At 37.4% G+C, this 14,023-nt stretch overlaps 1 protein-coding gene across 4 annotated transcripts in view; it reads right to left on the minus strand.

The window, feature by feature from the left end:
* GRM8 (glutamate metabotropic receptor 8) overlaps window positions 1-14,023 on the minus strand; it is a 774,850-nt gene that overhangs the window by 411,206 nt on the left and 349,621 nt on the right. For all 4 annotated transcript variants that reach the window (XM_043589415.1, XM_043589416.1, XM_043589417.1 and 1 more), the window contains exons 4-6: window positions 1,920-2,055; window positions 1,307-1,461; window positions 76-213 (exon numbers count right to left, since the gene is read on the minus strand). In XM_043589415.1, coding sequence (XP_043445350.1) covers window positions 76-213; window positions 1,307-1,461; window positions 1,920-2,055 — 429 coding nt within the window. The remainder of the gene's footprint in view (window positions 1-75; window positions 214-1,306; window positions 1,462-1,919; window positions 2,056-14,023) is intronic.

The following is a 14,023-nucleotide window of genomic DNA, read 5'->3' on the forward strand; positions in this document are numbered from 1 at the left end:
TTGTCCATATAGAAAAACTTCATTTTTCAGTTAATGATAAAACAAATGCACGAAGGGAAACATTTCACTGGTTACCTGTGCATTTCTTTATATGAGTGTTCCTTTTTCCATGTGATCCTAACTTGCATCCAAAATTCTCCTCCCAAAATTCTGCGAACCACACATTTCTTCGATTATTGGCAAGAGTTCGGCTTCTAAAGTAGCGATCAAACCCTATTTTAGAGAGAAAAGGTATGATTTTAATATTCTTTCAAAATCAAAACCAAATACTGTCAGAGCTTTTGAATGGCTATTATGTCAGACATTTGAATGAATATGTTGTGATTACTGCATGAAAAAAAAACCCAAAACGTATTAACAAATGGGGAAGAACCAATAGCCCAGAAATTAGTCTTCCCATATGGTAAAAGCCAAGGGTAATCAACAGATAATATCATCACCCTCACTCTTCACCATTGAGTCACCTGGCTGTATAGATGAACATAACAGGAGGGCCTGTTAATGTCATCATCACAACCTCCCCCTCTCCTCTACATCACAATGACCAGCGACATTCTGCTATATATTCAGAACCAAGTCAGACTTTTCTCATTCTTCTCTCTCTCTCCTAACAGGAGTCAATGTTCCAGGTTGCTATGCTTCTTCCTGACTCTAAGTGTATCTGTCCTAGATGTTCCATTTTTCAGCTAATCCAATAAACTAACCAGCTCTGATGTAGTCTTATGCAGTCATGGGTAATGGGCTAATGTGTTAGTCTGCTCGGGTGACACCTCATAAAAGAGAGATCACCTGGAACTAATGTTTTACTCCAAAAGATAATGGGGAAGGTAGGAATTTCAGTCACTGCTAAGACGATTGGAAATGATATCTTGGAGACAAACTTCCTCTCAGGGAAGCTCCATATCTTTGCTGTTGCATTTACTTATCTATAGGGTCAGCCCAGTCTCACATCTCCATTTTATAGAAAGCAAATACTCTCCCCCATGACAATGCTGTAACCATCATCTATGCCATGGAAATGCGCAAGCTTAGAGGGCAACATCATGGAAAGGGCTAACATCATAGAAATATCTAAGGCCAACTATAACTCCCTTTTTTAAAGAAGAAATCTAATGGGTATTCTTTTCTAATGAAAAATATATATTGAGTTAAATAGTTACTGTCTTAGCATTTCTACCATCAGAATTACAAATTCTATCCAGAATCATCAACCATGGGTACATTTCATCATATGCTGATATTCTGGTTTTGCCTTGGAGTTTTGATTCAATTGGAATGAAACAAATTTTCTATGGCTTGTCCTTACCATCAATTGATGCCCTTTTGGGCAGAATCGTCACTGCTCCTTCTGCAATCTCCTCCTGCTGATAAACAGGTGCTATTTTGGATCCCCAACTATCTGAGCCAATCCAGAGAAAATGACCACTTTGGTTTAATTTTTTCGCTGCTTCCAATATCCTCCTACAGGAATAAAAAGAAATAAAACATACCATATTTCTCAAGAAACACTACACTTATGAATGTTATAAGACCAGATATATTGAATTATATACACTCAGTAGGTCAGTGTTAAACAATTAGTCAATCACTAACTGCCTGAGTCTTATCATTTCTAAAGGAAACATATTGACACCTGCTAGTTAGCCTTATCCTTAACCTCATTCACATTATTCTGTCTATCATCCTTACTTGTCTCATTTCTTTCAGCCCCCAAGTTTTACTTTATAGACATTTCAGACTTAGGAACAGAAGGCTGTTGTGTCTCTGTGCAGCAGAAGGCAATCTGTAATTGTATGAGAACGCTGCAATTCCTGTGAAATCTCACAAGATTTTACACTGAACATGAAATATGTTAAAAAAAAAAAAAAGGATGTGGATTGCACATCTGATCCAACATCAAGAAGAAAATTAATCCGCACCTGATGTCATCTTCATTGGCAAACATAATCACTGCCCGAGCATTAGGTGTTTCTAGCAGGCGTTTGATAATTTTTTCAAATTCTCCAGGTCTTGGTTCACGTGGGATTTTCTGTGATTGAGCAATGCAAACACCACCTATTTTAAAAAGAGAGAGTGACTCAGAAATGGCACTTATTTAATTAACCAATTTAATGAGGTTAGCTGTTTTATAAAAACGAATGATTCAATGCAGTATGTTTTTCAAAACTTTCATTCTCACCTATTAAAAGCAATCATGTTTGTTGCATTACAATATATATATCAAATAAATGACATCAATTATTTAATCATACATCAGGGTTATTGCTTTATTTTCCAAGCTTAAAGATTATTTTTGTGGATGTCTATAATAAAGCTAAAGTGTACAAAATGTGTAATGACAGTCAAGGAGTGCAAAGAATAATGGCTGTTTTGATTCATTTGATGTTAAGTTGAAAAACAAGTGCCTGGATTAATAAAAAGTGTGAGTATGTCTTATAGGTGAGACCACCTATTAAGTAAAAGGATCCTTTTGCTATTTTATCTATTTGTAGACCTGCTTTAAAGGTAATTTCATTTTACAGCTCATAGTATTACAGCGAAAGTTTTATGTATCAGCAAAATGATATGTTATGAAACAAGCAGTCTTCAAAACTATTTGAGACACAGGCAAGTTCCAAAGATGCAGACCCTCGGTTGACATTATGTCTCCACCAAGAAAATCAAAATGGCAGCAATCCCATCCCTCTATCACAGAAGGAAGGAAGGAAGGAAGGAAGGAAGGAAGGAAGGAAGGAAGGAAGGAAGGAAGAGGGGAAGGGAGGGGAGGGAGGGGAGGGGAGAGGAGGGGAGGGAAGGGGAGGGCAGGGAAGGCAAGGAGAGGCGAGGCGAGGAGGAAGGAAGGAAGGAAGGAAGGAAGGAAGGGAGGGAGGGAGGGAGGGAGGAAGAAAGAAAAAAAGAGTTCTTCCTTTGGTCTCTCCTTCTAAGGCAATGAGAAACCAAAGAGAAAAGTTTAGAAATGACCTCTGCCACCTGTCAGGGTTCCTCAATTACAGTAGAGTAGAAAGTGAACATATTCTAATATTAGAAGAAAAATGAATATTAGCAATATGGTTCAGTTGCATTATGGCTTACATAGGCTTTTTTTGAGTCAGATGAGAAAGCACCATTTATAACATTGCTTCAGTAGGTAATGACATTTTTACTTCCAAACAATTGCCAATACATTCAGTCACCCAAACATTATTATGTTCCACTATATGGTTATGTATTGGGCTGGACACTGGGGATACACAATCTAATCCAGGAGTTATACCATCTAGTCTGGGAGATAGTCATTCCAATAAATTATCGTAGAATATGAGGTAAATTTTACAATTAAGAGGATATACCTACATAGTGGGAACACAGAGGAAGAGGTCATTAAAGTGCTTAAGAGATTTTAAAGAGCAAATATACATCCATCTAGGAACAAAAGTGGGACATTTCTGGTATAGGCAAAAGTATGAAAGAACCTTGTTTGATCATGGCCTATGGTCAAGACTGGCTGGGGCTGAGGTTGGAAAGAATGGCCAGGCCCAGCTTGAGAATGACTTTGTTAGACATGCCAAATAATTTGGACTTTATCTTGAAAACAATGGGAACCCACTGAATATTCAGAAGCAGGAGAATTACATGATGAGCTGTATGCCTTGGGAAGAAACCTCAGGTAGCCAAACAAAGAAGAAATGTCTGGTAGCCAGACAACAGCCATTGTGGACAGACTTACCATGTGTAGCAATAATGTATGCTAACAGTGTTAGAGTACTGAAGGTTATATTTCTTATAAGTTAGAGCATGGTCTAAGTTATCCCTACGATAGCAATGCTCTTACTAAACTCTTCAGGAGTAGGAATTGCCCATAATCCACAGACAGAGCCTGTAGATAGCTAGCCTACTAATATGCCATTAATAGTTGTGACTGATTCATTGTTTCATTAAATATTCATTGCACGCCCCTACTGTACAGGGGCTGTGGATGCAATGGTGAATATAATAGATGCGGTTTATGCCTTCAGAGTGTAGAAACATTGTGGGTAAAACAGGCTTAAATGCAAACAACAACAACAACAAAAGTAAGTATATAATTATAAATTATGGTGAGTTCTATGAGAAAGACCAAGGGCATTTAATTTACATGGAGGAGTGTTCAGGAAAAGTCTCCCTAAAGTGTTGTTGAAGTCAGAAAGAAGACACAATGGGTGAGAACAGCATGTGAAAGGGCAGGAAAGAGCCATCCGAGCTAATGAATGACAGAGAGAGAGAGAAATGTGAGACAAAGATGAGAGGTAGACAGGGGCCACGTCATGCATAGTTTGTGCAGGTCCTGTGGAAGATTATGAATAATTAAAGTGATTAACTACCTCACTTAATGTTTCTCTTTCTTCACCTTTTAAGAAGCCCATAGAAATAGGTCTCATCTGTGAACACTGCCTTTCATGGAGGAAAAATGGATGAGGGTCACTTATGCAGAGGACAAACCGGAGTGGAAAGAACAGGAGGTATTGAGCCCCATTAAGAAGTTACTGGAAGAGGCCACAGAGAATGATGCCTGAGACAATGCTACTGGTGCCAAGGAGGAGTAGACAGAGATGTTAGAATCTGAGTTAGAATCATTGAAGCTTCAAACTATTTTTTCCAGCTTTATTGAGGGAGGATTTACAAATAAAAATTGTATATATTTAGACTGTACTGATTTTATCTAAGCAGTGAGGTTGTGGGAAACCACTAAGCATGACACTAAGGTTTTGGCCTTTGTGACCAGTTTGTGTGATGCCACCATTAAACAAGCAGGCAATACAGGAGGGTGAGAAGGTACATAGAAGAGAAAAGAATGATTCTGATTCAGGACAGGTTGTCTTTGAAGTACCCATGGAACATCAAATTGAAGACGTTGGTTTGGAACTAAAGAGAGATGGAAAATGTAATTACAGTTTTGTCAGGTGCTGATGCAGTAGGTAGTTGAAGTGTCAGGAATGAACAGGTCACTCAGAGGGAATATTTAAATCAACAACAGGTGAAAAGGTGAATGACGGAGCTCTGAAAAACCACTAGCATTGGAGAGGGAACTAGCAAATGTGAATGGAAAGGAGTGACCACATATTTGGAGGAGAAAACTTTTAGGACAAAGTCTAGTGGTAAGTTGAAGACTGCATAATGTTTTTAAAAATAAAAAAACAAATAAACAAAAAACTGTGATGAATGGAAGGATTAGGTAGCTGTAGGAATGTGAAAACAAAACTGTAACACTCTAGGGAACAAGAGCTGTTTTAAAACATGACTGCCCTTTTAATTAAATTGCTGTGATTACTTAAGCATCCCATTAAAGACATGTCATACCCTAAGTATCATTTGAGATTACTACTGACTCCATAGCCAGAAGAAATGAAGACTAAAAATAATTTTATTATGACTATTTCAGATGAGACAAACAGGCAATCCAGACATAGTTTAGTCTGAATTCATTGATTTATTCATTCACTAAGGATCTATTAAACTTTTTGTTCAAAAAAAGCTGAGTTAGGTTGGATTCTTACATAGTCTAAATTCATTTCATATTTTTTATGTCTCTGCCTTGTATTTGTCAGCCTGGTCAATTTGTTTTCCTGGAAAGAGGGACCACACAATTAATTTATTTCAGCTGAACAAATACTTATAAGGAAACTGCTCCACATGGCATTTTGCTGTTTGATGCCTTATGGATATTTTATTAAATTGTGGACTGTATTACTTCCCAAGTGATTGCATTTAGAAGATTGGGATTCTTTTCTTAGCTCTGAAACTCATTCACACTTTCTATCTTCACATCAGTCAAAAAGCCCAACAGTTAATCCATTCATAAGCACTCAAGGTCTACTATGTTTCATGAGCTACAGACATTCAAAGATTGTCTGTCTTCAGCATCTTGTAATATAATTGAACGACAAGATGTACACATAAGAAAAGCCAGATAAGAATATAAAATTATCTAATGATGAAAAACAATTGCATAGGTTATATCAAAAGGCAGTAGTAATTATCGTCACCCCTCAAAACAGGTCTATGATTTCGTAAGAAGTCATTATATACTGTTGAGAGTTCGGTCAAATACCAGTGAAATTTAGTCAAACATTCAGGCTTAGTGAAAGATATGTTTTCCTACAATCAATACCTGTACCTATAATACCTACAATACCTTTCCTACATTATCTAATGTTTTAATATTTAAAGAGACTCTCAGACTTGACTTAGACTCCTGGCATGAGCAGGAGGAAGAGGAGTTGCCCTCCATCAAAGAATATGTCTATTACATCTATTTTTCCATATCTTACCCTGAGAGAATTCTGACTGCATGCAATTCAAGGGACACCAACTTTCCTGTTCTGCAGGTGTGCTCAGTTCTGCATGAAATAATTTCTAAAGCTTAGCACTTTCCTGAAGTGTAGGAAAATAATGCTGCATGGAGGAATTTATAATTGGTTGTTTTCTGGAATTTGCTGTTTGATTTCCTTGCCTGTGTAATTTTTTCTTTTGATTATTTAATAATAATTGGAAGATCATTTGTAGAATTGAACACTTTACATACACTTTGTAACATACACAACCGTTCTTTCTCAGTCTCATTCACTGATACCTCACTAGTCCTAATGGCAGCACTCTAAGGTTGGTATTATCACCGTATTTTTGACGAGGACAATGAGAAACAGGGGTGTAAACAGCCAGTAAGAGGCTGGAGCGCAGGTTCAGATCCTGGTCTGTCTGACTCCAAGTCTAGACTTTTCCCATCATCTTGCTTATCCAGAATTAACTATACATGTTGCTTAATGGTTTAGTAGATACAAATGATTGATGAATAAAATAAAGCAAATTTAAAGACTCATTAAGAAACCCAGAAACCCAGCAGGTTGCCCCTTATAAGTCAATTTATAGCTACATAAATGCAGTACTTCTATTGAGTATTAAGAACTTAAGATACTGGGGTGCCTGAGTGGCTCAGTCGGTTAAGCATCCGACTTGGGCTCAGGTCATGATCTCGTGGTTTGTGAGCTCGAGCCCCACATCGGGCTCTGTGCTGACAGCTCAGAGCCTGGAGCCTGCTTCAGATTCTGTGTCTCCCTCTCTCTCTGCCCCTCCCCTGGTCACACTCTGTCTCTCTCTGTCTTTCAATAATAAATGTTAAAAAAATTAAAAAAAAAATAGGACTTAAGATACTTAGAATCTATACAGATTTCTTAGAACTGACTTAATCTTCTTCAGTATATAACCAGTCCACCCTCAAAACCTTCCAATTATCCCTGCAAATGCCTGTCTTCAGAAAGATTTTGCTGATGTCCTTTGTATTCCATTTCTCCTTTGCATTGCAGTAATTGTATTCTTTTATTTTGTTATTTTTTCTCATCTTAGAATATAAACTCCATGCGTACTGAACCTTGTCTTTCACATTTACCACCATATCCTTATCACCTATCACTATGTTTGGTACATAGAGACTTCAACAAATATTTGTTCAATGAATAGATGGAAGATTTGTAATAGGCACTGATGGTATAGAGAAAGACAATGAGATAGTTCTGCCTGCAAACATCTCTCAGCCAAGTCAGGAAACAAAAGGATGCATGTAAATATATGTTTAAAAATAAGTGACATAAAAGAAGTTAAAAACGTGGACCATGATAATTCAGAGCAAGTTGCCACTGAAATGGGTCTGTTTCCCAAAAACATTTTTATGAGGGTTCCAAGAATTAGAATACCATGTTAACTTTAGTGTATTCATCTGTAGGGTGGCACAATAATTTGCTCTCCTTGATTCAAGGGCAAGTTTGTAAATAATTCCATTTCATAAGTTTTATCTCTTTATTTCATGGGTGAGTAGCTTGATGTCTCAGGTCTGAGAGATGAAAGGTACATTCATGAGTTGATTCACCAGTGCAGGAAGATATTGGAGTGAGGAAGAAAACAGACTTAGCATCAGAAGGCTTAAGAGTGGATTCTGTGTGACCTGAGACAAAGCTCTCATCTCTCAGTTCCCTCATTTCTGTAATAAGGTTCATAAAAACCATCTCCCAGAGATATCAAGAGAACCAAATTTAAAAATGCAATCTAACAAGGGTCTATACAGATGTGGTACATTATTAGTGTTGTTAATAATCCTCATCATCATGACCAGATAAGCACCATCACTGAACCTGACAGTGGAGACAGTTGATATTCAGACTTAAAATATGGGATTGTCAACCAATCACATTCTTGAATCCTTTCCACTCTTTGTATAATATTATCAGATATCCTAAATTCTGAGAAATGATACTTGTCCATTTGTCTATGCCAATAGATAAGATGGCTACATTTCACCTTTCACCTATTATTGGTCAACACAATGTGACTGGGGCAATTTCAACGTGAGAGAATGGGAAAAGTTACTCACATTTTCCTTTTCAAACCCCCAGTTCCCACCCTATTGATCCAAGTCTCTTTTCAAAGAGAGTCTATAAGTATTTTGAAGACCTGGGTTGAAAATTAGAGTTTAACTCTTTAAAAGAATAACACAGTAGTAAAAACTATGTAACTATTAGTGGTAGCAACTATTAAGAAGCAAAGGTTGCTATGGAAACAACCACATTTTCACTTAACATTTGCCTATAGATTGTTGAGAGGCTGGAATCTAAAGTGTCTGAGACAGTGTTTTCACAGGTTGGGTTCCCCAGGAAGCAGACCCTTAGAAGGAGCTTGAAATGCATATTTGCTCTTGGCCTCCACTCTATGGAGGGCCCAACAAGGAAGCAGCACTGAGCAGAGAAGTCCAGGTGGCGATGGCCCAGTGACAAGCTCCCAACATCACAGGGAGTTCCGAGGCTAGAATGGCTCCCAGGGTTGTTTTAAATTAGAGCAGGAAGGCCAAGGCATTATACTTTCACATGAATCAGTTGTTGAATGTGGGCCCTGTCCTGAAGTGGTGGAGGTAGGGGTAGGGTTAGAAAATTGGGCAGGGCAGCTCTCTACAGCCAGGCAATCTTCAAGGGCCAGTATAGCCCTCCCAATGGCAAGGTCAGCAGGCCTTTGCTAAGTGGGGATTTGAAGGGGCATTCACCATTTATACAAATTAAAATTTACAGAGAAATGAAGATATTGCATCTCTAAAATGATAGTATATGTCAAATAATTAATAAATGTTATTGTTTAATTTCAAAACTCCTCTTCAAAGAGACTGTATTGCACAAAGAAATGTACTGCACAAAGGCAATCTATATAAATAGCACAAAACTGGAATTATAGGCCAACTTAGACAACAGAACTAGGATCATAAAACTCCCTGGTATTTCAATAGAGAAGTTTTGTGAAAGCGATCTGAAAGGATAAAGTATCACATTTTCAGTTGTTGCTTATTTTTAAGAACAAAATCTCTATTAATAATGTGGAAGGAGAAAAATAAAACAAGAAACAATGTCACAGCACTAAGTTCCAACTGTGATGAAAATCGAGGAGGATTAAATTATTAGGAATGAAATTACTTACAAAGCTGTGTACAGAATATAAAATGTGATTTCTTTTAAGCAACATGATTATTACCAGTATTGGTTGGTTCACAATTTCTGTCAAGTTAAGTTCTAAGCAAATTAGGTCAAGTCTCTGGTTGTCTAACCTGTTAGATCTGCATGACAGACTTCAGTTTGGCGCATAAACAAATCAACAAAATTACCATTTTATTAACTGTCAGAGAGAATGACTAGACTCTCGGTAAAAATTGGTCAAAATTTTTGATTGAGCATAAAAAATTGCCTGTAATTGACCATTTTGGGTCAAATAAAAATGTGACATAGTAAACTATTACATAATTATTTCTTATGAATGTGCCTCCAGATAATGGCAAAGAACAAAACCAAATAACCAATTTTTGTTTTTTCCTTAAAGACAATAAAAACACATAAACTCTCCAAAGTGTCCAGATCCCAGTTTCAATTCCTGAGAGGGGAGGAGTCTCCATTCTCTGGAATCCATTCTCTGGAAGCCAACTGGTTATCTGACAGTTCAACCCAATTCTGATGCTATCTACCCAGAGACAGCATCAGATCCCACAGGTGTAGATCCAGTCCTCTAAGACTGCTCTCCCACCTCGCTTTAGGCACCAGTCACAATCTGGATTGTTACTTCTACTTCAGACCAACTGGCTATAAATCAGAGGTCCCTAAGACCCCTCCTTGGGTTCAGTTAATTTGCTTGAGCAATTTACAGAACTCAGAGAATCATTGCACTTACTAGATCACCAGTTTTATAAGACTACAGCCAGATGAAGGAGATGCATAGGGCAAGATATGGAAAAAGAGCACGAGGCTTCCATGCCCTCTCTGACTGTGCCACTCTCCCCCAATCTGCAGGTGTTCACCAATCCAGAAGCTCTCCAAATCCTGCCCTTTTGGGTTTTTCTGGAGGCTTCATTACATAGGCCTGATTGGTTAAGTCATTGGCCATTGGTGATTGAATTCTATCTCCAGCCCCTCTCTCTTTCCTGGAGGTGGGGGAATGTGACTAAAAGTTCCAACCCACGAATCACACTGTCAGTTCTCCCAGAAACCAGCCCCAGTCCTCAGGTGACCTAAGGGCTTTCCCAGAGTTACCTCATTAACATAATGAAAGACACCTCTATTACTTTCATCACTTAGAAGATTCCATGATTCTTAGGAGTTCTGTCCCCAAAATAGGAGAAAAACCATATACATATTTATTATAAATCATACTATCACAAGTCTCCACCCTAATTACCCTTGGTATCATTTCTTTCCATCTTTCTGGAGATATAAGTAAAATAGCAACTTGGTCTAATGTAATTGGTCCTTTAGTGATAGTTGACTAAAATTTGTTCTGAGGTTCAAATAAGTGTAATCACACTTTTTGTAACAATATTTTCACCTCCATATGTGGTGCACAACTGGGACTTCGCAGAAAAGTGCACAGTATGATCCGAGTGTGTACGTTTGTCAGCTTAAAGTGCACTTTGGGAAAGAGAAGATTTATCTCACACATCACAGTAAAGAAAAAGTGTTATTTTTAACAACATGGATTAAAACAGCAAAACTGTACTTAAATCTGTGCTCATTCTATCTTTTTCTCCTTCTCTTTCTCTGTAAAACATTTTATCCCTTTTCCTATATCAAATGCCATGTAGACTCTTAAAGGGACTCTGAGAAGCAATGAAATAAGGGAATGAAACTTCTGGTACAAAAAAGGCATGAGCCAAATACTACTTCCTATGTGTCCCATCGAGGTTAGCAACAGGGACAAGCCACTCTGAAAAAGACTGGCACAGATAGCCATCTTCTGCCCACCTCCTGCCTGTCTATGGTATCTCAGAGACACTGATGCTCAGGAGGACTGGGCTGAGAGAGTCTCACACGGTCAGTGACCATACATACTTGGCTTTCTAACTCAGCCACGACTCATCACAGATCCCAATATTTGCTCAAAGGAACACAGTGGTACAGTGGTTATGAATCTCTTCTCTGGGGCTAGATTTCCTGGCTCTAAATCCTGGCATATCTCTTACTGACTAGTGATTCTGGGTAAGTTATGTAACATTTCTGTGCCTCTGTCCCTCACCTGAACATCGTGGGGATGCTACTATCTTCCAAATGCATTACTATGAGTAAATAAGGAATTGAATAAGCACTCAACAGATTAATTTTTGTCACAGAAAACACATCAGTTTTATATTTTTTAAATCAAAATTGGCAAACCCCAAACAGAAATGGTAACTCATTTTCATCAAGCAATATTTACCTATAACATTATTCCAAAACACCTCAAACTTCACTCCCCAAATGTACACAGAATAATAACTCTTACCTGAGATTCTAGTTGATGGGCTGTGAACTGTAGAAAGTCTTACAGTCAGAAAGGAAACTCATGCCCATCACAAGCTAGACCTAAACTTCTTATATGTTCTTTTCCTACTCCTAAAAGCTGTAAATATCTAAGGCAATATAGGTACAGTATGTGGGAAACATTCAGAGAAAGAAAGAAAGAAAGAAAGAAAGAAAGAAAGAAAGAAAGAAAGAAAGAAAGAAAGAAAGAAAGAAAGAAAGAAAGAAAGAACCAGGAAGTAGAGGCAGTTAGAAGAGAAATGACATGGGGAGTGAGGGGGAAGGGAAGAAGAGAGAGAACAGGAGAAGAACCCAGGGAGACCAGAGAGCACACCCTCCAGGCTGGAAGGATCTCTGGAGCTAGGCAAAAAAAGGATTTTTTTGTAGGGTCAAAAAAGCAAATGTAGGGTTAGAAACAGTTGAAGAAGGAGGACTTGACTAGTTTTAAATAAGTTTTACTAGTGAGTTGTACACATTTGTATTTCTTTGGATTATTTTCTTAGTACTATTTTTGGAGTGTTTGGGCATTTTTATTTTGTTTTATCTGTTTGTTTTTGCTTTTTAAAGTAGATGACCAGATATTGGGGCCAACAATATGACAAGAAGGTTTCAAAAGATAAAACTACCTCCCTGTAAATGCTCAAAGGTACAATACGAACAGACTCTATGAGAGAAGAGAATTTCATATTTTCCAGGCCATTTCCTGGAAAAACATTTAGGCCAAAATTACTGGAATCAAAGCAAGCACTGTTTAAATTTCTAACCCATTCTGGACTAGGAAAAAAAATAGTATTGGACTGTGAATTAAGCCCATTACAGTTAAATTAGAAACTAGTCATTCAGTTATAGATTAGGAATTCATTACAGAATTACAGCTATTAAATTTAATTACTGAGGGGGTAGGAGGAACATCAGTGGTATCCACTCTTCTTCAATTATTCAACAAATATTTATTGAACACTTGTTACTTGTCAGATGCTTTTTACACATAGAGTACACAGTAGTAAACAAGACAGAGAAGGCCCCTGACTTCACAGAGCTTACATTTCATTATATCTCTAGGGTCCAGTAAAGCCTGAAATGTGTGGGCATTCATTGGATGCGTGATTGAATAAGTGAGTGAACAAGAAGCTCCTATTTCATAAGGTAGTGGAGTGATCTAATAAAGAGATAATCATATTTATTAAAAATACCATCATTTGCAAAACATCTCTGCATCTATATGTGTATATAGCATAAAGTCATTTCCAAATAGCTTCTGCCAATAGTACACTCTCAAAAGTATCTCAAGAGCAGCTATCAGAACTTGCAAACCATGAGCATTCTTCTATCAAGTACCCAAGTAATATCCTATTCTACTTATTAGCATACTTGAATTGTATTATGTATTGGCTTTTTTTTTTAAGTTTATTTATTTATTTTGAGAGACAGAGACAGCACGAGTAGAGGAGGGGCAGAGAGAGAATCCCAAGCAGGGTCCACGCTGCTAGTGCACGAGTTTCGAACTCATGAAACCACGAAATCATGATCTGAGCCAAAACCAAGAGTCAGACACTTAACTGACTGAGCCACCCAGGCATCCCTGGTATTGGCTTTTAATCAGTGGTCTTTACTCAAAGCAGCATTTTCAACAAATATTCAAAGGGGGATAACATTCTCTATTTAAGGAAGAAGGAACTGAAAGCTCTATTGTCATTATTTTAGCTAAATAACTCCTTAGAGCAAGAGTTTTACCACAACCAATGTACAGTAGTGACTAAACTAAGAAATGGCCTTCTGAGAACAAAAATAAGCACCAAAAGCATTTAGAAACTCACTCTTTAAGCAAATGCAAGAACTTGTATTGTTTCTCTAGGTAATAGAAGATTATTTTCCAGAGCAGGATTTGATCTATGTGTTTGAGTTATAAAAAGGTTAAAAATATAGTTATATACTTAACTTCTTGGATTCAAATAGGACTACAAAGAGAGGAGAAGGAATATGCATGTTCTTGATAGCAAGCCATTTACATTTTAATTTTTTAAAGGACTCTCTATTAAAAAGTTTAACAGCATCACTGAAGTATAGTTGATACACAGTATACAGAAGAACTGTATATGTTTAATGCACACAATTTGATAAGTCTAGATGTAAGTATATAACTGTGATACTATCACCAAAATCAGGATAATAATACTTATCCATTATCTTCAAATGTTTCCTTTTGTTCCCCC

The sequence above is a fragment of the Prionailurus bengalensis genome, chromosome A2 (genome assembly GCF_016509475.1).
Source record: "Prionailurus bengalensis isolate Pbe53 chromosome A2, Fcat_Pben_1.1_paternal_pri, whole genome shotgun sequence".
In the NCBI taxonomy this organism is placed as follows: Eukaryota; Metazoa; Chordata; class Mammalia; order Carnivora; family Felidae; genus Prionailurus; species Prionailurus bengalensis.